Raw genomic sequence first — 27,228 nt, 5'->3', positions numbered from 1 at the left:
CAAATCGCAGGTTACATTGACGCATGCATTCATTCAACCCAGTCGGTAAGTTGCCTGTTTGCTAAATTTCCCACAACATATAATAATAATAATAAATCATATAGCATTGACACCTAGGTTGTCATTTTGTTCGATTTTAAAAGCCATTACAAGCCATTATACATGCCTAAGGGCACTCAACAACCTGAACAGTTAAGTGAACTGATTATGAGACGAACTATTCCATTGGACAAACTAATCATGACTTTTTTTCTTAAAACATTATCTTAATATTGTTTACTACACGATTAATTGAAGATTTTGGTTTAATTAAGGTTTAATTTATGCTTTTATAATGCCTATAATATAGGCTGATTTCTTCTTATTATTCAATTTTCCAGAATACGAAAACGAAAGTGGACATGGGCAGTACCTAGAAAATGCAGATTAGGACAACGTGTAGCTAGTGACTTCTTGCATTTGTACCTTCGTTCGAGGTCGAAGGTGAGTACATTTGTCATGAGGTAGCACCGACTATTAGTAAAACAATAAATAAATTTGCAAATAATTTTCCAAATAAACTCGTTTTAGAACATTTGTAGATATGCAAGTTAATAATATACTATGTATTGATGTACATGCAACGGTAAATATACAGGTAGAATTAAAGACCAAAACCTTGTTGATAAACAACTGAAATAACTTGAAGCAAAATGGTCACTAAACAATCAAGCAAGGAAATACAGCAACAGAGATATGTTTGTTAACATTGATAATTCACATCATCATTTTAAGTACTGTGAGTTAAAATGCCCCATAATATAATTGTTAATCGTTAAACACCGACTCCACAAGTTCTGATCTGATCTGACCCCTGTTAATTCAATGCCTCCTGCTATTAGCAAGATCCTGTTGGATTATTTAGTATTTTAACTCACCTTTTTAACTGTAAGATTTCTGGATTTTATTTCCTCCATATCAATGACGCACCGAAGTCACATATATTAGTATAGGAACGTTAAAATGCACCGCAAAAAGCTACCTGAAGCTTTTCATTGGTGTAGACTACTATATCAACTTTATCAGTACATTCAGCATGAAAGGACACAAATATGAGACTGACAGTTTAAGCTTCGACAACCAATGATAAGTAAATGGTACATTTTTATAACCCTAAATATCTGTTCACCTGCAATAAAGCTAACAGTACTTACCACCAGACTCTAGTTATACCATTATAATAAAGCTAACAGTACTTACCACCAGACTGTAGTTATAAACCATTATGATTAAGTTAACAGTACTTACCACCACACCCTAGGTATACCATTATGATAAAGCTAACAGTACTTACCACCAGCCTCGAGTTATACCATTATAATAAAGCTAACGGTACTTACCACCAGACTCTAGTTATACCATTATGATCAAGCTAACAGTGCTTACCATCAGACTCTAGTTATACCATTATAATAAAGCTAACGGTACTTACCACCAGACTCTAGTTATACCATTATGATAAAGCTAACAGTGCTTACCATCAGACTCTAGTTTTACCATTATGATAAAGCTAACGGTACTTACCACCAGACTCTAGTTATACCATTATGATAAAGCGAACAGTGCTTACCATCAGACTCTAGTTTTACCATTATGATAAAGCTAACGGTACTTACCACAAGACTCTAGTTATACCATTATGATCAAGCTAACAGTGCTTACCAACAGACTCTAGTTATACCATTATGATAAAGCTAACAGTAGTTACCACCAGACCCTAGTTATACCATTATGATCAAGCTAACAGTACTTAAAAACAGACTCTAGTTATACCATTATGATCAAGCTAACAGTGCTTACCAACAGACCCTAGTTATACCATTATGATCAAGCTAACAGTACTTACAAACAGACTCTAGTTATACCATTATGATCAAGCTAACAGTGCTTACCAACAGACCCTAGTTATACCATTATGATAAAGCTAACAGTGCTTACCACCAGACCCTAGTTATACCATTATGATAAAGCTAACAGTACTTACCACCAGACCCTAGTTATACCATTATGATCAAGCTAACAGTGCTTACCAACAGACTCTAGTTATACCATTATGATAAAGCTAACAGTACTTACCACCAGACCCTAGTTATACCATTATGATAAAGCTAACAGTACTTACCACCAGACTCTAGTTATACCATTATGATCAAGCTAACGGTACTTACAAACAGACTCTAGTTATACCATTATGATCAAGCTAACAGTGCTTACCAACAGACCCTAGTTATACCATTATGATCAAGCTAACAGTGCTTACCACCAGACCCTAGTTATACCATTATGATAAAGCTAACAGTGCTTACCACCAGACTCGAGTTATACCATTATGATAAAGCTAACAGAACTTACAACCAAACTCTAGTTATACCATTATGATAAAGCTAACAGTACTTACCACCAGACTCTAGTTATACCATTATGATCAAGCTAACAGTGCTTACTTTGAAGGGGTTATAATCATGGTTTGTTCTCCTTTCTCCCACTTTTTTTCTGGTCAAAGGAATTATATAAACACTGGACAACAATAGATGTGTCATTATAGTCAGTTCTGGTATAGTACAGGTAGATTATTTTCCTGTATTTACCTGTTCACCAATGGGAAATACTGTGTTAGTTATAGGAATATTTAACAAATATATATCCTGATTTTTCGTAATATTTACTAGAATTATGAATCAATTTACACAATATTCCAGTTATTACTTAATAAAAACACATCAAAATACATTAACTGAAAATCTGCTTTTATTAATTTCATATTAAATCAATTTTATAATTTTTTATTATACATTTACATGTATGTTATATATAGATTTCATAAAATAGAACTAAATTTAGCTAGCAATGTATGACAAATATAATCAGTAAAGACAGATATCATGTATTATTATTAAATACCGGGGTATGCAAAAACAGATGCAAAGCTGGGAATGAAAATAAATAAAACGAATCAATTACATGTGCACATGGAATACTCAGCGCTGGTTGATCAAATCAATCATATTCATAAAATACACACATGCACAAAGATACATGATATAAAACTAATACAATAGCACTAACTTACTAAAGGTGAAATATTGGAAAGTCAATAAAAATCACAGATAAGTCCATGATTTTAAGAAATCCTAGCAAAGCACCAAATACAAATTCCATAACAAGCACATTTATCACAATGTCACTCTAAATGCAAAAGATTGGTTGTATATATTTGTGGATTTCACGTTACTGTTTTGTATGATCTAGCTGATGAATATGGTATATGATATGAAAAAATGTCTAAAAATGATGAAAATAGACTATATCAAAGCTACATGTATATGTATATGACAGTACTGCATACATGATACAGATAATGTGGGAGAACACAGGTAAAAACCAGGTAAAATACATATGAAACAGACTATAACTGCTATCACAACATTACTGCCTCTATGTTTTTTTTTAAAAAGTGGGAGAAAGGAGAACACACCATAATCATAAGCATGTGTAAATGTTGATTTCTGGTCCTTATAACCATTATGGTCAATATGTTTTTTTCAATCGGCACATCAACTAGTAGAAATGAAAATAAGTTTCATAGCCTGTGATCATGATACGGTGTACCAATTTGGGTACTCATCATGACGAAAAATTAGATGGAATCTCACTGCGAGTTAGGTGTTCTATTTTTAGAACAAATTACTAAGAATCTTTTTTTTCTCTGAAAATGAACCACCTTGGGCAGTCCTCGTCAAGAATCAATTCCAGATACAAGATCTGAGTTGTTAAATATTACCGATACACTGTCAAAATTGTACCAATTGTGTTAGCGTGACGTACTCTATATATTCCCATCGTACATGTGGGTATGAAATGACGGAAGTATTAACCCTCCATACATAAATGTAACTAGTCCACCTACAGTTATGCCCATGTATATAACGACCAGCATTCCATTGTCCAACATCTAGAATTTGTAATGTACAAAAAAAATTAGCCCTAATTATAAATTTTCCTTAGGTTAATATAATAATTTATCTTGACTTACTTTCAAGATCGCAGGGGTCATATATGTTAAAAACTTCAAAAGGTATCTGTTATATCTAAAAAATTGTGCACATCATTTTTCTAACCGATCATCATGTTTAGGTCAAACATATGCATAGAGAACTAATTGCCATGGTCAAATGTCAACATAGGTTATTCTTGTAAAAAAAAAACCAACATAGTGCTTCTGAAATCCTAGGAGTTCTAATTAGATATTTGATATAGATTTAATTAAGTTTGCAAACTTGTATGCTTATTTTACACATGATAACAGGCCAGGTGAGTAAACGACATCTTACTGTAAATTGAACAGCATAGATGGCTGAAATAAGGAAATACCTTGACATCATATTGCAAAGGGAGTGTAGAGAAGTCCAAGGAAATTCCCCAATAATGCGCAAATTTTTCTGTATTCTTAAGCTGTTTTAAAAAAATAATAGTCTTGATATAATATTTTATGCCACTTAATTTATCTGTCAATTGATAATTTGTTTAGATAGTTATTTATTTGCATGTTATATTATTAATCAGATGACTAGAAAGTAGGGTTGTCAAACCGGAAAAATTTCTGAAACCGGTTACTCAAAAAATCTTCCGACCAAGTAACTGGTTAAACGGTTAGTATGTTAATCAAACAACAAAAAACAATAAATACATTATATGTTTAGCAAATGTTCCATTTCCCAACTTTGCATTATGGCTTCCGTTTAAAAACTCTTCTGGCTTTTTATGGTGTGGTCGGCATCTCATTGTAAAACCTTACTATCAAATACAAAAACAACATTCAAACGTGTAGGCCTGAGCGTTGTTTTTATTGCCAAAAAATCGGATTTCGGTCTCATCAATAGGTATAAGCTAGGTAAACATGGAGCTCCCCATTGAGGTAAATAAATGTCCGATTATTCGGTTTCTGATTTTGGTAAACGGTTCACGATCTTCCGACCAAGTAACCGGTTAAAGGTTGACAACACTACTAGAAAGCTATAAACTTTTGACTCCATCTTGGTGTCTTTCTCAAGTTATGAATGGTTTTCATTGTTACTTTCTAGTTATCACATGACCCATAATGGACTTTGTTAAATGTCAAAATTTAATTGTAGATTGTCAGCAAGTGTCATTGTTCAACCCTTAGTGATACAGGGGTCTCCTGTGATTCTCTATAACCAATATGCTTTAACTTCATGGTTTTCCAGGGAGGAATTGAACCTGTTGATATGGCTGACAATTTGTCGCCACCAACATTTAGAAAGCATGAGGGTGACAGTGGTGGCAAGTTTCAAAATGAAAAACCTCAACCTGGATCTACACAAAATCAAGGTAAGTGATATTACTGTGATCATACTAGGTAATCACAAAAAAACACCTGGTTTCATTTTGCATTTCATTCTATCTGTAATTGTATTTCTGAAAGGAATGTGTAATAAAACAAATGTTTGAAGTTTTTATGAAAAATAAGCCTCTTACATGTTTATGATAGATAACAGTTCTAGGAAAAAGAAATCATTTATTCAGTAATTATTGATAAGGACATTTTTAAGGCTATTGATAGATAATGTTCATCAAAGTTTTCTATGTCACCTTTGTAGCTAATGAAGATTTCTCTGTGGAAAGAACTTGCACCATGGTAAAAGTGAAGATAGAGAAACTGGAAGATGAGGAAAAAGAGAAAATGAGCTTCTATCCAAAAGGGAACAGCATCCTTATACACTATCTCTGTAAGCATGATTTAGCAAATCTAGCTGCGGAACAGGGCTCGAATCTCATTCTGGAAAACAGGGACCAAAAACTTGTTGTTAAACTCCTGATTAAAAAAGAAATCCCAATTGAGAACTATAGAGATAAAGTCAGAGAGTTAATTGTTAAAACTCTTCCTAACTTACATCAAGAGAAATGCTACCTTTCATCTCTGAGCAACAAGGAACCAGCTAGCAACAAAGACCAAGGTTACAAGGATCCGCTACAACAAGCTCTTGCTTGTCTTGTTCCATTGATCAAAGCTGGTCAAAATCAGGCTGACGTTCTGTATGACAAGGATTTGAATTGTCTGATCATAACAGGCCCTACAGAAACTGTCAAACAGTTACACGTGGAGGCAAAGGTCAAGTTGTACAGCGTTACCATGGAGACAGTTTTAGAGTCTCCATCACAAGGATGTTTGTTGAGGACATTTAGAGTCATGGATCAACTGATAGCTCAGTACCATGGTCTCACAGCGGTTGTACGGGATTGCAACACAAAAGTAACATGGACTGGAACTGAAGAGAACATCCGACAAGGTCGACAAGAGATGGAGAAGTTTATTAGAGAGATTAAAACGGACACATTCTATGTTTCTATGGTGATGAAGAAGCTGCTGTTGACACCAGAGATAAAACACTACATTGATAGTATACTACAGAAAGACGGTATCACTTGTGTGTGGCAGGTCATTGAGACTGGACAAGTACAGGTTTGGTCAATGAAGGCTTCATCTTCCAAGCGTGTTGGGCTCAAAATTAGAGAAAATTTCAAAGAAGAGGCCTTCTTAGTAAAGGACTTTCCGTTTATTTCAGATGTTTCAAAAGTAGGATTTGGTCTCGGTACCGCAGAGATGAACAATTTTTCAGTGGAAGAGACCTCTGACACAGTCCACGTAGCTGCAAAATCTGGTACCATGCAAAAAATTATCCAGTATTTGCAAGATTTGGAGGATAAACCAACTCCTGGAAAACAGCCATCAGCCAACCAAGGTAACTTGAGAACAGAAAAAAACTTATAATACATATAGCAATATCTTTAATATAAAGGCAGGTCTGGACTGGGTGACCACCAGTGACAAGTATAGGTAGCTTTATTACATGGTCCAGAGTTCGAATTCAGGCCTGTAACTGTACATGTTGCAGTGATGTGTGTGTGTGAATCCAGAGTGTCCCTGCAGGTAGGGCGTAAGAATTGTCCCTGCTGCCCCCAATTGCATGATCGTAAGAGGCAACTAAATTTGGGCCCTTATCTCTTCTCTCCTTTCTAAATAACTTTCTTCTTCCTAGTGTCTCCCTTGACAATGCCTCACTTTTGGCCATTTGTTGAGCGTTCGCCCCTGAGAGGAAGGTTTTGGGTTCTGCCCCCTGGCCGAGACATACCAAAGTCTTTAAAAATGGTAGTTTCTACTCCTGCTTAACGCTCAGCAAATTAGGAGTGGGACGACTGGTCCGCCCGTTGTCAGTATAATGTGACTGGCTGGGGTGTCCTGCTGGGTGTCTTAGGCAGTATGTCTCAGTGAGGTAGCACTATAAACTCGGCATAAGTTCCGCGCTATCACAAGGAGACAAACACGAACATATCGCAGCCTCCCAAAATACACACACATACACTACACGCATGCATCTTGCACACAGGGGAGGCCGTCCTTAAATGACCTTAGCTGTTAATAGGACGTTAAACAAAATCAAACAAACAAACAAACGAATCCAGATTTTAAAAAAAATGTTGTCTTTGGACGCAAAAAATAGAAAATAGATGAAAGTGTGTAGTGAACTGGGCTTTGTGACAAATAGGGACCAGCTGTGAATAACTCGATCAATATGTTAAAGTTAGCTTGGGAGTGACTCCTCCAAAAGTACTGGACCAATTTCAATTATTACCTTCCTTATTTATGGAGTTATTCCCTAGTTGTTTAAAGAATTGTTTTGCACTACTCCTTCCAAAGAAATTCTCTGATTTGAATGACACATTGTACACACAACCCTTACAATGAAAGAATAAAGTATATAAATTGGAGTTACCTCACTCTATTTATGGAGTTATGGTCCCTTGATTAAGATTTTTTTTGCACATTTCTTTCCAAAGTACTGCACAGATTTGAATGATTCTTTGTACACACAACCCTTACATTGAGGTGAAATTAATTAAATAATCTGAATTAGAGTTGCTTCCCTTATTTATTGAGTTATGTCCCTTTGTTTTGGAACATTGTCAGGACTGCTAAAGTACTGCACCAACTCTAATGATACTGGGTACACCTAACACTTGTATAAAAAAATGCTTAAAACTGTTGTTCCAACTCTACCTTCTTACATTCTGCACTGGTTTAATAATGTCTCCCTTTCGATTGAAGGGAGAAATATTTTATTAGAACTCAACAGGTTCTTCTGTTTCTGGTTCTTGTTCTCTAATATGATCTTGTCTGGACTGTAACTTTTAAACTGTTAAAGATATATTGATGAAACTTGGAGTATACATGCATCACCCATAGACGATGTGCAGTGCACTTTCATTAGGTCACTGAGGACTTTACCTCAAGGTCAAAGGTACACAAATGTTTGATTGTTTCAAACTTTTAAAGGTGTATGCCAAGACGATGCCAACGATCCCTCACGTGCACTGTGTCTAGTTTTGCTTAAACTTAGTATGCAAGTTATGAAATGGCATTGTTAACTCTATCCAAGCATCATTTGCGACTATGGTTTCCAGTACAATTAGAACTTGTTCATATATATGCATTTAATAATTTAGCAGTAGGCAGTTCCTCTAATGAAAAGGTCACATAAAAATATAAGTGGTAAGTTAAAGATGTCCTGATAAAACCTGCAGTATATCTGCATTTCTATAACTTCTGCAATTATAACACACTTGTAAATAAAATTTGAGATATTTTTATTCACTCTAATTAGGATACTGTTGTTATAGCCTTTGAACACACAAAAAAAACCATTTCTTAATGCTGACCACTCTTACTAATTTCCTAGAGGGAGATAACTCCGAGAAGACAACAAGTGGCTGTACTATAGAAGTACGAGGAATGGACAAACTAACATCAAACGACACTGTAGAACTTTACTTTGAAAGCAAAAGAGCAGTGGGTCATCCAGTTGACATTGAAAACTTTGATGCATCAAAACGAGAGAAAGACGGTGTCATCTTCATCACGTATGAAAATGAGGAAGGTAATATATCTGTTACTGGTGGACAAGTGATCTATACAGCAGGTTTCACCCTTACTCATTCCATTTAAAATCAAAACAAAAACTTTTGCATTTTTATTTTCAAAAATAAAATGTTACAAATAAGCTATTTGTATATCCCCACTGACAAACTTTAGGTGAGTCATGGGACTTATACTGAATAACTATCCATTATTCTGTCTTTGAGCATTTTCATCTCAGGTCACTTTCAACTCTCTGCCTGCTATTGTTAATAACTTTACCTTAAACAAAGGTAAATACACCTTAAAACAAGTACGTTTTTGGGTTCATAGGTCAATGTACTTTAATATGCATTCTTACAGGTTCAATTTTGGTGAATTTCTCACCTACTCTTTAACTCTACTCATTTATGGGCCAAACACTCATTCATTCTGAGGCTAAATGTCAAGGTCACTTCACTCAATACAATTAAGTATTAAAATTCATTCTGTTTAGCGATATAGTCCAATAATTCTTAACCAAAAAATATGAATAATTGGCTTTGGAGCACTTAATTTGTCCTTTATGGCCACTGAAATGGTTCAGCTCCTTGCAAAGCATTTGGAAAAGGTGTTTTTGGCTACAATAACAGGTCTTGCCTATTTCAGATGCACAACTTGTTCTTGGAAGACAGCACACCTTAGACAAGTCTTCCTTGACTGTGAGATTGTTTGAGGCCCTGGAACCCGTAGCCGGTCTTTTATTTTACAAGGAAAAGGTTTTCTTCAGGAACATGAATCCTACAACGACACGAAAAGTGCTCGAGAATTTTCTGAAATCAAAAGTCAATGTGTCTCCATTAGAACTTTTATACGGAGAAGAGGAGGGTGCAGTCTTGGTTACATTTGATGGTGATCCAGGTATAAAACATTAGCCATCATAAGTCGATTTGTAATCATGATTAATACATTAGCAAAATATTGTGTTAAATAAATTAATGAAATACTCTCCTGGAACAAAGAGATTGGTAAGATTTTCAAAGATACTCTAACTGTCTACTGATAAGGTGAGATGTCATATCATGTAGCTTTTGTCATCCCCTCGTCAACAGTTTTCTTAATCTTAAACTTCTTCTGATAAACTGCTGAACAGAATTGCCCCAAATTATCAAATTTAATTAAAGTGTCTTTGGCTGGTAGGAATAGATGTATTTTTTTCCAGTAAGGGACGGGGGGGGGTGGGGGGGGGGCTAAGGTGCATGTCAATAAGGGGTAGTTTGGCAATAGGCAATATTGCTTCAAGGGGACTTCTCTGCTGGAACTATAAGATGGATATCAACCATGTTTGGTTGAAAAAATTCTCAGGTAGTGTGGATTCACCATTTTACAAGTGAAGGGACAGAGTAATTTGGATAAATTGGTATATTACTGACACTGACTTCTCTTCTGGAACTATGATATAGATCTCAACCAAATTTGGTTTGAAGCATTTTCAAGTGGTGGGGATTCAAAATCATTCTAACAAATTGGCTGATCAACTGGGGTCTGTATGAGGGCAAGGGTTATTCGGACATGTTGCTTTCAAGATCCTTTCTTTGGAGTGTGAAAAAATTATCAACCATTCTCGGTTGCAAGCATTATCAGGCCATTTCAAATCCTTACCTCAATATTTGAACAAAATAGGAACACAATTGTGCTATCAAAATGGCCTTAGGGGTTTGTTCCCTCTAGAACCCCACTATACAAGCATTGCTACAATTACTGGGAATGACAAACCACGTACAGTTATGCTACCAGGATTGGACCTGGAGTCCGGCCATGCCCCTTAGGACTATATAATACAAGGTGACTGATACAAGCCTCTTGTTAATAAGTTGGTTACCCTATTTTAAGAGAAGCCTTCATTACAGACATAAATCTGTCCAAACAGCAAATTCAGATAAAATTAAAAATAGCACAACGGTACATGTCTTTTTCATTTCCTTCTTTAATGTTTTAATAGTCTGAACAAATTCTGACTAAATTCTCTTTAGATTTTGAAAAATTGAAGAATGCCTGTCAGAATTCAACATTGGAAAACTGTTTGCTGGAGGCGATGCAGGTGCCAATATCTCACAGTGTCCTTGTCAGTGGGGTCGGAAAAGGTACAAGTCTGGACACCTTGGAATTTTATTTTGAGAATAGCCGCAGAAGCGGTGGTAGTGATGTCACTGAGGTCAAGGAGATATCTGACGGATACTTTCACGTCACTTTTGAAGATCCTGGAGGTAAGGTTACTACACGCAATGTAGATAAAACGTAGTATATTTGACCTAGTAAGTGTTCTCTACATCTTTTTCTCGTCAGTGTCCAATCCTTTCACAATAGCTGTAATTTACTTTCAATATTTGAAGAAAAATTTTTGATTTCAGTGTTTTATTTAGTGCTGTAAGTGAGAACCCAGCTGGTACCCAAATATGGGCAGTTTTGATAGAAAAACCAGGTTTGAACGCATACTCTAATTATATAAAACTCATCTTAATAGAAATCTCCCTAACAGCGCCTGTCTCAACAAAGTAGAGGAATGAAACCATCTAGGCCAGGTTTTTTTTTAAACTTGCAAGAGATGAACTCTGTATTCTTGCAGAATTTAATGATTCAACTTTTTTATCCTGGTGGGCAAATCAAATCACTCTTCATCCGCGGTCCATCCTTAAACAATTCCCGTTAGCACTATTTTCATAAAGCACTGACAGGATCTTTCTCAAATTTCAGATGTAGGTTCCCCATGATCCTTTGTTATTCATATCAAAGTTTGAGACTGATTGCAAAACCAAAATGGCCAACAGGCAGCCATCTTGAATGTGATAGTTAAAGTTTGTAAGCAATACTTTTCAGAAAGTACTCAAATTTCACAGACTGATCAGAAGAACAAGATTGCTCCCAGACAAACTGAACAGAGAAAAGATAAGAGGGAAGAAAATAAAGATTGAACTGACATAGACTTAATGAAGACAGTACAATATAGTTGGCACCAAGATCCCTCTTGGATCTTTTGTTTCTTGGAGTTAAGGCCCTTGAAGCTTTTAAATTTCTGCTTCAGAAGCTAGTGTAGGTGTGGGGGGGGGGTATATCTTTGTGAGCTCCCTCAAAGTTTCTCTAGTTCTCTAGCCCCAAAGGGCCATGTGAGCTAGCCTGTACTGCAGTGTCTGAATGTTGTCTGTCTGTCTGTCAACTTTTCCTTTGAACGACAACTTCTGAAGAACTGGAAGACTTAGGGTCATGATATTTGGCCAGTAGGTACCTGGGTTGGGGTGCTATCAAGTTGTTTCATTAAAAAGACCTTGACCTAGTTTCAAGGTCACAGGGGTCAAATATGTTTAAAAATTCAAGCAACAATATCCTTAGAACCATTTGGACTAGAGTCCTAATACTTAGGTATGTTATGTAGACTAGCTGTGTGAATCTTTTTCTGTATTACAGTAATTAGGTCAAAGGTCAACTTTAAGTGCTAGTCGTGGGGTCAAAGGTCAACATGGGTTAAAAAGCTGTAAAAATCTTCTTCTCAAGCTCCATAAAGCCCAGGGTCATGATATTTGGCCAGTAAGTACCTTAGGAATAGAGTGCTATCAACTTTCTTCATTAAAATGACCTTGACCTATTTTCAAGGTCACAGCGGTCAAATATAATAAAAACTTCAAACAACAATATCCTAAGAACCATTTGGACTAGAGTCATGATACCTGGTTATGTTATGTAGACTAGCAGTGCAAATCTTTTTTTTTATTACAGTTATGAGGTCAAAGGTCAACTTTAAGTGCTAGCCGTAGTCAAAAGTCAACATGGGCCTCTTGTTTTGTTAATATATAACCAAACTTGAATCCACATGGAAGCTTGTTTTAAGTTGAAATTTCAAAGGTGTGTAACAATAGTAATGATTCTAAACTAAATTTTAATCTGTTAAACATTTCTGTTGCAGTGTGTTATGCATATATGTTTGTCAAACAAAATCAATTTCCTTACAGTGATAGACAGAGTCTGCCAGAGAACACATAAATTGGATAGGAAAACACTCACTGTGCAGACTTACCATGAAATGCTGGGCCACAGGGTCAGCCACACAGGACCGACCTTTAAGGTTCCTTGCCCCTTGGTTATCAAAGATGCTGACCAAAATAAAGTCCAGCACCTCATGTCATATGACATGACAAAACTGGAAAAACAGTTAAGTGACCATCACGCAAAACTACATTGGCCAGGAGACATTCCCGGGCACCTGAAGCTGGAGTGCCTGTTAACAGAGGATGTGGTGGATGGCAATAGACTTGTCATTTCCTGGGAGGAGGTGGTTCGAAATATTCTGAGCAATTTTCTGGCTCAGGCAGGGGTAAGTACACTGATACAAGTATTTAAAATCTAGAAAGGACTTGAAAGTTAAATATTAAGAGTTATGTTTTTAGAAAGAGAAAGCTCAAAGCATTCTAGATTTTATTCAAGGAATTTGCTTGGACATTCCTGGCATTGTGTACATGTAGCACAAGTTTTGTATTCCTCATCTGAAGCTCCTACATTGTAGTTTCACTTTCTGTTTTAAGGTAATTGATGATTTTTTGCCGGGATTCTATTCCCATCTTTCATTCATGCTTATCAATTTACAATAATCCTAGACTCATTCATTTTGTCCTTCCAAACCAAATAAAATTCAGGGATAACAGGTACACAATGAAATTCAAAAGATTCATTCTATTAACTTCTAATTCATTTTGATTTAAGATTTCATCTTTTGTCCAAAAGCGAAGGCTTTCATAGCTCTTATATACCAGTTCTTGTTATCGCTTTTTCTTAGAAAGTGCCGAATATAAATTGAGATACCTGAGATTGTTTGAAAACTTGTGACTGCCATTTTTCTTATTGGTGATGTAGACAACAAAAGCTCAAGTTGCCGTGAGATCTCCAGATGTCACAGGATCAACAAAGGACTCTTCAGCAATTGCAAAGGTTTGTTTATTTAGATGACCATGAGTCGGGTAACATTACTGCAGAACTAGTTTGAGGTCTTTAACTTTGCACCCGGTGCAGGCTTGGGTAAAAAAAATTAAGATGCTTAACTGTTTTAAACAGTAAAATTATTTGAGGCACATTTCCACACAAAAAGGGGCTTTTTACAGAATTCCAAACTAGTATGCTGCTCTCTCTTGACCTCAAGGTCAAAGGTCAAATAAGTGCAAATTTCTAAGGAGAATTTTGTCCAAGCCCTAACATTTGTAAACCGTTAAAGATATCTTGATGAAACTAAGTGCAGTTTACATGCATCACATACAGACGATGGTAACGGTTCTGCAACTGTTGGCAATGATGCTGCAATCATATTACCAGTTACAAAGCATGTGAATGTTTCATGCTTATTGAGTAAATGAAAAAGCAGTAAAAAAAATCTTTTTTACATAGAGATTAATTTGCTGAGGATTTCTTTACCATTGGACATAACAATGTGATAACTTTACCCCTTTGTGATGAGATGTTATACAATGAAATGACAAAGAGACTTTCCCTTATTGGTGTGTCTGTATGATAGAACTGAACTGGGTAAGAAAAGAGGCATAGGAAATAAGAATATTGTGAATCAGACTATGTTTGAATACTTGACTCAAAATACAAACACTTTTATATTGTAGAAGGACAGGGACCTGAACAAAGTCGATTACACCAGGGATCATTTCAGCTCTCCACACGATGACTCTGAATATGTACCAGATATCAGTATTGTAATGCCAAAAGAAACCTTTCTGGCTCTTCAGTTTTTCTGCTGTAGAGATGGAAAAATGGATCAACAAGCTGTGTGTTACAGAGGCGGCATGCTCCAGGTATCTTTCAAGGAAAGGAGTGATAAGAAGGCCATGCAAATTAACATTGAAAGCAAGTTGAAGCATTTAGAGATAATGAACAAAGATGATGTCTCTTTCACGCCAGCTGAGGAACCGAATGTCAAAGGAACTATCGAACAGATTCACAAGTCTGTTGATGGAGTTTTCTGCTATCAACTTGAAAAAGATGAACACAGCATGGTCCATTTAATGGCTCAATCCTACGGTCAGCTACAGACAGCAAAGCACAAGATCTCATTGGGATTAGGCAGATTAAAACAGACAGAAACAAAGAGAAATCGGCGGTTTGACAACACACCACTTCAGCAAAATAAAGGGGACAGCACTTCGACAGATAGACACAGATTCAGTCAGTCATTCACTGCGAGCCAGTCACCATGGCAATCTCAATCTATATCTGGTTATGGTAGTGTTAGTCCTAAAGACTTCACTACACCAGAAGGACTGTTAGTACGAGTTTATCCTGGCAGTATCCTTCGTCTTGACGTGGACTGTATTGTAAACGCTGCCAATGGTGATTTACAACATGGAGGGGGAGTGGCCTATGTGATATCTAATGCGGCTGGTTACGACTTTGAGCGGGAGGGTAGGGACTACATAGCCAGGTATGGACCCCTGAGAGTTGGAGAGGTGTGTACTACCACTGCTGGTAACCTGAAGTACAAGGGTGTTATCCACAGTGTAGGTCCAAGGTGGTACGACTATGGTCAGGACCAGAAGCAGATATGTCTGGAAGATTTAAAGACTGCTGTCAAGAACAGTTTGGAGGAGGCAGACTTCCAACAATACAAGTCTATAGCTATACCTGCCATCAGTTCAGGTAACTCTATATATACTGTACAGATGTAAAAATCATTAATGAACTCAAAATGAAATGTCACTTTTAAAAATTAGATATTTTTTTGAGGAATAATTGAAATATAGATTTATCTTATAGGAATACCGCTTACTTTATAAAAAGTTCACATTAATATAAATCTTAAACTACAAAGCATTGAATGAAGTTCACAAAAATGTTTACTAATCAATTAATAGATTGTGACAGAAACATATCTGGTAATAACAGAACTATTCATACAGAAAGCTTATTGTACATAAAAATCAATAATGTTACTCTAAAAAATTGATTAATTATTCATTCCATCAGTCAGCAACTAATATGATAATTCAGGACTCAGTAAAGTTGTAATATCTAAACGAAGATCACGTACTAATCACCATTTACTCACCATGCACACAGGTATATTTTCGGTTCCAAAGGAACACTGTACCCAACAGTACTACCGAGCAGTAGAGGAGTACAGTAAATCAAGACGGAGTCGCTCGACCTTGACCGAGGTACACTTCATTGACAAGGACACACAGATGTGTGATCTGATACAGACGACCTTCACCAAATGTTTTGCTGGAAATGCTGGGTCAAGTAGCTATGGAGCTGGCACTGGAGGTGGAAGCAATTTCTCATCGTCTGTTATGTCTCTGAGGAAAACTACCCCAGTTTTACAAAGGTTCAGAAGTGTATCTGCAGATGGAGATGGATCATCTGTAGACCCAGCGAGTCCATCCTGTATAGATAAACATATGAACTTTCAACGTTCAACATCCAGTGGCCTACGTTTTAAGTATCAGATAGGGAATAATTGGATTGCACACATTGTCCATGGAAATATTGTGGAGATTGAGGCTGACGCCATTGTCAGTCCCGAGAATGTCCAGTGTGACAGTACAGGAAGTATTGCCAGGGAAATCGCTCGAGTAGCTGGACAAGATATAGATAAAGACCAGTCAGAGCTAAAACTTATTCGCAGAAAACCAAAGCTAACTGAGGTACTTGAGACTTTAGCGGGTCGATCTCACTTTAAGTATGTGTTACATGTGGTTGCACCTAAATGGGATGTCACTGCCGTCGCAGACCAGAGTAGTTACTGGATGAACCTTGAAAAATCTTACAAAAACATCTTCTCAAATATTGATGAGAAACATCTGGATATTACATCTTTAGCATTACCAATTCTTGGAACTGGTAAGAAAGCATATTTCTTATTATTTCTAACTTGATCCAGGATCAATATAAGATATAAGGACTTTCGGTATGTTGTCAGATTATTTTTGTGGAATTCTTTTCTTTACCATTTCACAGTAACATTGTTTAAGTCTCAATTTTCACAAAATAAGTCATGGTACATACATATGCAATTGTGTACTTTGTTAAAATCTCTAATGTACATATTTATAGTATTTTTTTGTCAACAAATTTATACAATTTGAATTAATACAAATGTTGTGACCTTTGAAATTACAATGTTTCTCACATTTTAGATCATATTGAAATAGCTGACAAATTTTAACTCAAGCTTCTTTTGAATTCACAGAAAAACATACATTCATATTTCTCTTGAAATGTTCCCAGCCTGTGTGTTAAATTTCTGATACATACATACTATTAAAGATACAGTAGGTCAGTACCCAGTGAGCTTTAATGAGGCCCATGGGCTTCTTACTAGTTACCTCTACTAAATTGGTTCAGCCACTACATGGACTATATCAATTCATTTATTAATTATAATTCTGTCAGAAATTTTGACAGGATATATTATGGTATGGGAAATTGAAGCATCCATCAAGCATAACTTGCTTAAGTATCATTTAATTTTGATTAAACTTTATATGCATGTACATTATATGAACACCTAATCCAAAGGACCAAGGTGTGCTAATTCAATACCGCCCCATCAGACATCTGTCTATTCATCCGTCTGTCCATCAACAATATCTCTAAATGACTTCTTCTCTTAAACCACTGGTTGGAATTTAACAAATTTAACTGGGAGCATCCCTAGGTGCTGAGGATTCATAATTGTAGAAATGGAGGGACTGACTCCCTGGGGAGCTTAGGGGCTTTGTCAGAAAGGGTTAATTTAACCATACTGCTTTAAGGGACTTCTTCTTTGGAAGTAAAAGGATATCAACCATATCTGGTAGGAAGCATCCTTAAGTCATGGGATTCAAACCTGTACAAAAAGATGGGATGGCTTCCTGGAGGTCTGAGGGACAAAGCCAAAAAGCCATATTGCTTTAAGCAACTTCTTCTCTGGAACTAAGAGAAGGATATCAACTAAATTTGACTGGAATTGAAGTATATCAACGCATTTGGTTGGAAGCATTCTCTAGTTGTGGGGATTAAAAATTGTACAATGGGAAGGGCTGACCAAGGGGCTGAAGGGTTGGGCCTCAAAGAGATTTTAACTTGGAAATGATTAATATCTCCACCCTATAACCATATATTCAATTTCTGAGAAAAAGACAAATACACATCTAGTTCCAGGATTGTTCATAGGTCTGGCCCCACCCATGGAGTCTTAGTCAGAGGGTCATCATTTTGAAATGGTCGAGATCCCCACCCCATTTCCATATTTATAATTGCTAGGCATAAGGAGACAAACTCAATCATAGTATTAGAATTGACTGTGGGGTCTGGCCCCACCCATGGAGACTTAGTTTCTTGGCCATAACTTGAAAACAGTTGAGATCCCCACCCGATAACCATATATATATACACACTTGCTGTGCATGAAGAGACAAACACAATCATGATATTAGAATTTTCCTAGGAGTCTAACCAAACCCGCAGAGACTTAGTCTGTGGATCGAAATGGTTGAGTTTCCAGTTGAGTACTTGAGTACAGAGGGACTTAATCCTCGATTGAAACTTATGAGACCTCCACCCAAAGTAACAAAAATTACAATAGCTGAGCGTGAAGAATGGATAAGGCTTTGCCCCGGGGAATGGCACTATCCTTAGGAGTTAATATGTGATATTTGGCATACAAAATGAGAATATGATGATCACCATACCATTACTTAAATATCAAGGTGAGCAATACAGGCCCTCTGGGCCGCTTGTTTAAAAGTCTTAAAGGATACATGATCTATATATATTCCTTCAGCTTATTTTGGTTAAGTACAGTATGTTTTCTCTACCTTTCACCACATTCTAGGAATAGTTCTCAACTTAACTGAGTTATACAGTACAAATGATGTTTCTTCTCCTTATATTTCCATATTTTAATACATCTAGGTACAATAATGCATCAGACGGATTTTAAGTATGTCAGATTGGCAAATGACGTGTGTATATTGTTATGCCCTATGACACTCTTGTTAAATTTAAGAAGTTGGAATATCTCTTGATATTCATATTTTGCTTGAAATATAAACATTTCCCTTATTAACAGATAGAGTTAAGGAATTATCCTACTCCAATTTTAACTATCGGGAGAATAATGGTTAAGACCTTGTCCAAGAAGACTCGGTATATCTGCAATGTTGATCTGGCCGTGATTCAAAAAGTAACATCTCCTATTTATTTTACCAACAGGTGCTGTTGAAAAAAATGCTACTCCAATTAACAGTATCTGCAGATTGATAGCCAACGTTTGTAAAAAGTATGCAGCGAAGACTCCATCAAGGAAAACACTGTGTTTCTGCAATGATGAAACTGTAGCTGTACTTGCATTGAGGTATGCTTTTGAAAGAGTCTTCAACAAAAGCAGTGATGGATCAGAGGATGTTAAGAAGGGTCACACTGCCCCTGACATGACTGGACGTACCCGAGGGGCAGGTTCGGAGGTCACAGAGAACTGCTGTATCTGTATTGACACTATGACTGATGAGCCTAAGAAGCTGTCGTGTGGTCACATGTTCTGTAGAGAGTGTATAGACCAGCAGTTTAAGTACAAACCAGCCTGTCCCCAGTGTGGAGCTGTTCATGGGAAGATCACAGGGGACCAGCCACCGGGGACGATGACCATGACTACCACCAAGTCGTCTAGGCGAGGTGGCTCCCTGCCTGGCCATGAAGGATATGGTATCATCAACATCAGCTATCACTTCCCTCCAGGGAAACAAGGCGTGAGTATGACTCAAACTGGAGTAATTTCTATTCTTTAGAGCTTTATCTAGGAAGTATAGATATTATAAAAATAGAAAACTGATTTTTAAATCTTGATATAGGAGCGGCATTACCGTATGGGTTAGCCTTTTCTATCCGTAAGTCTACTCATCTGTACATATTATGGTTAGATTTTGCATTTGACTCCTTTACCCTAATACTAAAAGTCCTAAACTTATTAAACTTCATATATATAGATACACATCGAGGAGTACTACACTTAAATGTTATTTTTAGGTCACTGCTACTCCTAGAGAGATAGTTAGGAATGTTGACTATTACTTCAGATAGGGAGTGAGTAACGACTATTGAATAATACTTCTGATAGGAATTAGTTTGATCTATTGACTATTACTTCTGTTAGGGAGTTAGTTAGGACTGTTGACTATTAACTCTGATAGGGAGTTAGTTATGTCTATTGACTATTATTAATTCTGATAGGGAGTTAGTTAGGACTTTAACTAGAACTTCTGATAGGGAGTTAGTTAGGACTTTTGAACATTAAATCTTGATAGGGAGTTAATTAAGACCATTGACTATAAGTTCTGATAGGAAGTTAATTATGTCTTTTGACTATTAGTTGTGATAGGGAGTTAGTTATGTCTATTAACTATTACTTCTGATAGGGAGTTAGTTTGGACTATTGACTATTACTTCTGATAGGGAGCTAGTTTGGACTCTTGACTATTAGTTCTGTTAGGGAGGTAATTATGTCCATTGACTATGAGTTCTGATAGGAAGTTAATTAAGACTATTGACTATTAATTCTGATAGATAGTTAGTTTGGACTATTGACTATTACTTCTAATAGGGAGTTAGTTAGAACTGTTGACTATTACTTCTGATAGGGAGTTAGTTAGGACTTTTGACCATTAACTCTGATAGGGAGTTTGTTAGGACTTTTGACCATTAAATCTGATAGGGAGTTAATTAAGACTATTGACTATAGTTCTGATAGGGAGTTAAATAAGACTGTTGACTATTAGTTCTGATAGGGGGTTAAATAAGACTGTTGACTATTAGTTCTGATAGGAAATAGTTAGGATTGTTACCTGACTCTCTATATGAGAAGTGATAAAACAAGTTTTGACTATCTTCATAGTGAAAATAGCGTTATTCATATACAGCCATGAATTAGTCGAAACTATTTTCATGGGAAGCTCTCGAACTAACACACATTTCCTTAGCAAAGAACGTGCCCAAGCATGTATTTGATCTCGATTAAAGTGCTCAAGAAATATCAGAGCAGCTAGGGTTTACTGGAATTAGTTGGAAACGGATTCTTGTAATACCAAAAATGTAATAAAGACTGCGGTAAAAATTCTAACGGCATATTGCGATGTGAAGGAATCTCCATTGATGTACTTGTGTTGCATTTTGTCATGTGTATACAAATGTAGTCAATACAGATAATTGTAAGTAACAAAACAGTTAATTCATGCCCTTTAAGTCAATAGTCAAAACTGTTTTCTCGAGGTGTTGGGACCAACCTGGTGAACTTTGTCCCGAGGCCGTAAGTAAACTATTGACTATTACTTCTTATAGGGAGTTAGTTTGGACTGTTGACTTATTCTGATAGGGAGTTAGTTAGGACTGTTGACTATTACTTCTTATAGGGAGTTAGTTAGAACTGTTGACTATTACTTCTTATAGGGAGTTAGTTAGGACTATTGACTTATTCTGATAAGGAGTTAGTTAGAACTGTTGACTATTACTTCTGATAGGGAGTTAGTTAGGACTGTTGACTTATTCTGATAGGGAGTTAGTTTGGTATGTTGACTATTACTTCTTATAGGGAGTTAGTTAGGACTGTTGACTATTACTTCTGATAGGGAGTTAGATAGGACTGTTGACTATTACTTCTTATAAGCAGTTAGTTAGGACTGTTGACTTATTCTGATAGGGAGTTAGTTAGGACTGTTGACTATTACTTCTTATAGGGAGTTAGTTAGAACTGATGACTATTACTTCTTATAGGGAGTTAGTTAGGGCTATTGAAAAAGTTGGTACAACCCTGACAAAATCATGCTTGTTCCTCAACTGCTTTCCTATGTTTGTAGCCAGATCATCCTACACCAGGTAAATACTACCAGGGTATCACCAGACCTGGGTTTCTTCCTGACAACAAGAAAGGTCGTCTTGTGGCCAGATTGTTAAAAATAGCCTTTGACCGGAAGTTGGTGTTCACCATTGGAAGCTCAAGGACAACTGGGAATGATGGGGTTGTGACCTGGAATGACATTCACCACAAAACAAGTATTGACGGGGGCCCAGAAGCGTAAGCTTACAATATCACATTATAAAAAGTCTATGTATCTAATAAGTGATAGCTATACATTATCTATTAATTAACGATAGATTCTGATTTGTTCTGGATATATTTCACTACTTAAATAATAGTGTTATGCTTTAATTATAATATAACAGTTCTGAAATTCTGAAGCATTCTAATGATAAAGTGATGGATTTAAAAATATGTTTCAGACTTAGTTTGGGCTTACAATAAGTGGCTCCGTTAAGTCTTACTACCATAACATTTGATGCTATTAGACTAAGGATCCTCATACCTCTTCCAAGTCTTTACTTACATTGGAAGGTTTTTGTTTAAACTGTAGATTTGATAAATGCTTTGTAAAAGAAAAACCATATGTACCTTGCAGGCCTTTTATGATAAAATAATGGAGATGAAATAAAAAAAAAATAGCAAATTATGTTCTCTTTTTAAAACGTGTTTTCTGTAGCTTTATTTAATTTTGTTTAAGGTATGGATACCCGGACCCAAGCTACCTAGATATGGTGTTGTATGATTTGAAAACCAAAGGAATCACAAAAAAGTCCCTCGATGAACAATGAGTATGGAGCTTGTGGAAAATATTTAATTGTCTCCCAAAGCACAAGTGTAAATATTGGTTCATTCTACCATACAATTGAAATATTTATTAACAGGAAAACCATTAAATCAACACAAATCATATATTTTTACATCAGAAAACTGCCAGAAGTAGCAATATTTGATGCCAGGTTCTAGCGATGTCAAATTTGACCACAAGGCATGCGCAGAGCACCTTTTTGAATGGGTTATACTCAACGCAATTCTGCCATTTGCTGCTATCACTGATATATGGTAATATTAACAAACAAAAATAATATCAGTTGTGTAGTGTTTTGTAAATACGAGATTGAATATGTTGCAAAACAACCACTTATTCTATTGACAATGAAGGTGGTCATCTGCACTTCAAACTGAAAATCTACGCAGTGAATATAAAGTACTGCTCTGATTGGACAAAACAAAAAGTATGTGAAGATATAGTATTTCATGTATATTTTCACTGCAGTGAAGATATAAGTTTTTATCAGATTGATAATTCCTGGTATTTCATTGATAAAAATATAATGAAAGGATTTTTCTGTAGTTATTGGGTCAGGTACGTACCCAATGTAAAAATAGATCCCATTGATTGGTTAATCATGAAACAGCTATATCTTGTTAACACCTTTATTCACTAAGTTAATCTTTGAATATAACATGAGCATGCACTAGACAAAACTATTTAGCACATAGTGTTGTCAAGAAAAATGACAACTTACATTTTTTCAGCAGGGGTAAAAGTTTAACTTGAACATTGTCTTGAACAAACTTCTTCTTCAGTTCTGCCAGTCCAGTATGAACCAAAAAGGTGCAAATATTCTCTAGGTGATCCTTTTGAACTGTTGATGATTTTCAATGGCATCAAAATTCCAAAATGGCCACCATGAGCTCTGATTGGAAATGATATAGAGTAGGGCCACAGAAACCTTACCCTCAAAAACTTTTTTTCAAAATATATGTCAACTTCAAGTTTAATTATATAAATAGGCTAAAATATTGGCAACAAACAGTGAAAAGCCTGTCAAATTGTCTTTAACAATTTCAAGCTATCACATATTATTTTATATTAATGCACTGTAAAAAAGTCTGCATAATTTTATAATTTATTACTTATTTTAGTTGTTTTCACTTTTATTTTATTATTATTTTAGCATTATTACTTTATGCTCAACAATGTGAGATTCGGCCAGTGACCACTTGCTCCCTGGACAAAAAGTGAAATCTTTTCATAGACTTTACCCCACATTTGAGATATGGAATGAGGGAGAGATCCTTTAGTTGAGGTTTCAGAGGTTGACATCTATGATTGAAGGAATTCACGGACATCCTTGTATCATTCAAGGTTGTAAAATATTGACTACAATAGATACTTGTCTGGTGTATGTGGCTATTAAATAAATTATAATTCAAAAGAGCTCATATTTATATAGTTGGCTTGATTTCCAGAGTTTGCGGCATATATTTTTTTTATCAATTAGTTGCAAGTCGGTGGACAATACTGTATTTACTTAAGGTTATATTGTACATTTGTGATATGTGTCATTATCATATTCTGTGCATTTTATATTTGTGACATAATAGAGTTATCTCCCATACATATAGTACCTGTGATTTTTGTCGCTGTGCTTTTGTAATTTGTGAAAGAGTTAAAGTTATATGCTACCTTATACATTATACCTGTGATTTATGTTAAAGTTCAGTTTATATGGTACAATACATAATACACCTATGATTTGTATTAAAGCGAAGGTTATGTGCTACATTAAACATTACCGGTTTTCATGTAATTAATGTTCAAGTTAAGGTAATATGCTACCTTATACACTAATTGCCCTGGTGTGAGGGATACCTGAAAAGTTGTTTCCCCGAGATAAATCATGTTTCCCGAGAGCGAAGCCCAAGGGAAACATGATTTGTCGAGGGGGAACAACTCTTCAGGTCTCCCTCACACCAGGGCAATAACTGTTTTATTATTACGAAATTCCATCTGTGGAGTCTGTATTATGCAACACATATAACAAAAATAAATCAACATTAGGCAATGTAACGAGCCCCTGTGTTCTCACTGTTGTGACTGACTGTTCGCCCTTATTTCCTACATTAAACATTAAACATGTAATTTATGTTAAAGCTAAGGTTATATGCTACCTTATACATTATACTTGTGATTTGTATTAAAGCTAAGGTTATGTGCTACATTAAACATGTAATTGATGTTAAAGTTAAGGTAACATGCTACCTTATTCATTATACCTGTGATTTGTATTAAAGCTAAGGTTATGTGCTTTAAACATTAAACATTATCCATGTAATTTATGTTAAAGTTAAGGTAATATGCTACCTAATACATTATACCTGTGATTTATGTTAAAGTTAACGTTATATGCTACCTTATACATTATCCATGTAATTTATGTTAAAGTTAAAGTTATATGCTACCTTATACATTATACTTGTGATTTGTATTTAGGCTAAGGTTATGTGCTACATTATACATGTAATTGATGTTAAAGTTAAGGTAACATGCTACCTTATACATTATACCTGTGATTTGTATTAAAGCTAAGGTTATGTGATTAGACATTATCCATGCAATTTATGTTAAAGTTAAGGTAATATGCTACCTAATACATTACACATGTAATTTATGTTAAAGTTTAGGTTATATGGTACCTTATACATTACACATGTAATTTATGTTAAAGTTTAGGTATATATGGTACCTTATACATTAGACTTGTGATCATTACTGTCCATCAGGTTCCTTGGACATTACTGGATACATGCATATTTCTTGGTTGTATCAAAGTTTATATCTTAGCTTCATTATGTTACAATGTATGTTGTTAAATCTTTATCAAGTCAAAATATTTACATCATGTGAAAAGATCAATAAATTATGTCAAAACCTCCATCATCTACGAAATCCCAGCGCCAGGGTATAATGCTCTCTTGTGAAGTCTGCCTCCAGGAATATGTCATGAACGAATCAAAGGTTCTGTACACGTACAGGCCACCTTGTGAACTCTTCCCCCAGGAATATGTCATGAACGAATCAAAGGTTCTGTACACTTACAGGCCACCTTGTGAACTCTTCCCCCAGGAATATGTCATGAAAGAATCAAAGATCTGTACACGTACAGGCCACCTTGTGAGCTCTGCCCGCAGGAATATGTCATGACCGAATCAAAGGCTCTGTACACGTACAGGCCACCTTGGGAGCTCTGCCCCCAGGAATATGTCATGACAGAATCAAAGATCTGTACACGTACAGGCCGCCTTGTGAGCTCTGCCCCCAGGAATATGTCATGACAGTACCAAAGATCTGTACACGTACAGGCCACCTTGTGAGCTCTGCCCCCAGGAATATGTCATGACAGTACCAAAGATCTGTACACGTACAGGCCACCTTGTGAGCTCTGCCCCCAGGAATGTGTCATGACAGAATTAAAGGTTCTGTACACGTACAGGCCACCTTGTACATGATACAAATAGGCTAGTTTAATCCTTTGATGCATGTTAAAAGAATTGCATGGAAGTGTAATAGTAATTCACTGGCTTTGAAATTGGTTGTTGCTCCTCTGTATTCTTCCAGTGACAGGTACCAGCATAGTGATTGGTCAAGTTAAAAAAACAACTGACCAATCAAATAATATTGACAGATGGGTCAAGTTAAAAAAACAACGGACCAATCAAATAATATTGACAGATGGGTCAAGTTAAAAAAACCCTGACCAATCAAATAATATTTACTGATGGGTCAAGTTAAAAAACACCTGACCAATCAAACAGTTAGCTGCATGCCTTTAATTTTGCAATGACATATTCCAGGGGTGCATAGAGTGAAAGTGAGCGTAACCACTGGAGTATCAAGGATGGTATCATGTATGCTTATACAAAAAGTAGGACAAGACGTTTCTTATGGAATGTCATTGGTTTCCAACTTAAAAATTATGATGTCACGATCATGATAACATTAACATGTGCATTTACAGCCTTTATGAATGCCATCTGTATTTGGTAGGGTTCTATGATGTCAATGCCAAACATGCAGTGGTAAATGTAGAAGATAATAATGTACTTTATTTTGTTGACCTTCAATATTTATGCAAGTAGATCATATAATGTAAATGGATAATTGTTTTTAAATGCTGTAAAATTTTCTTGTGACTTGCATGGCAATCATAAAAAAGAAAATCCTAATAATCCATCTGTAATATAGAACCCAGACATTTTCGCACGATAAAAGCATCAGCAAAAATGTATGAAAGATATTTGTCCCAATTAAATCAATAAGATGCAGAACAGAAGTAAGATATGATTCGACAGAGAAGATAATATCATATTATAGAGAAAAGTTACTTTTTAAGATGGAATTATATTTGTTTGTGAATGTATGAAAATCATAAGAAATAAATGTATCAGTTCAAGAAACTTTTACTTGATGTTGTAATCTGTGTGTCTGATCTTATGCCATGGTGCGGTGTCCGTCATCCGTCGACCGTTGTCCGTCTCTCCGGCTTCAACTTTTTACTTGAAACAACTTCTCTTCAGTAACCAAAAGGCCTAGGATGATATTTGGCCAGCAGCA

General features: G+C 35.9%; 1 protein-coding gene across 1 annotated transcript; it reads left to right on the top strand.

Annotated features, from left to right (window-relative positions):
* The first annotated feature begins 21 nt into the window (after nt 1–21).
* On the top strand, nt 22–27,214 carry LOC110451631. The gene is made up of 14 exons (XM_021499749.1): nt 22–45; nt 381–483; nt 5,265–5,388; nt 5,658–6,800; nt 8,796–8,993; nt 9,620–9,871; nt 10,984–11,217; nt 12,955–13,316; nt 13,853–13,927; nt 14,605–15,634; nt 16,055–16,837; nt 19,193–19,725; nt 21,826–22,043; nt 22,528–27,214. Exons 3-14 carry the CDS (start codon nt 5,286–5,288, stop codon nt 22,616–22,618), a joined length of 5,022 nt encoding a protein of 1,673 aa, XP_021355424.1. The 5' UTR covers nt 22–45; nt 381–483; nt 5,265–5,285; the 3' UTR covers nt 22,619–27,214.
* Nucleotides 27,215–27,228: the final 14 nt, after the last annotated feature.

Source organism: Mizuhopecten yessoensis, unplaced genomic scaffold (genome assembly GCF_002113885.1).
Source record: "Mizuhopecten yessoensis strain PY_sf001 unplaced genomic scaffold, ASM211388v2 scaffold6135_2, whole genome shotgun sequence".
In the NCBI taxonomy this organism is placed as follows: domain Eukaryota; kingdom Metazoa; phylum Mollusca; class Bivalvia; order Pectinida; family Pectinidae; genus Mizuhopecten; species Mizuhopecten yessoensis.
This window is presented reverse-complemented; position numbering and strand designations above follow the sequence as displayed.

Excerpts from the sequence above, each read along its gene's own strand:
- LOC110451631 (XM_021499749.1), top strand. The coding sequence starts at position 5,286 with ATGGCTGACAATTTGTCGCCACCAACATTTAGAAAGCATGAGGGTGAC. Across the intron at positions 6,801-8,795 it reads ACAGCCATCAGCCAACCAAG|AGGGAGATAACTCCGAGAAG; the intron begins GTAACTTGAGAA and ends CTAATTTCCTAG. Across the intron at positions 9,872-10,983 it reads TACATTTGATGGTGATCCAG|ATTTTGAAAAATTGAAGAAT; the intron begins GTATAAAACATT and ends AATTCTCTTTAG.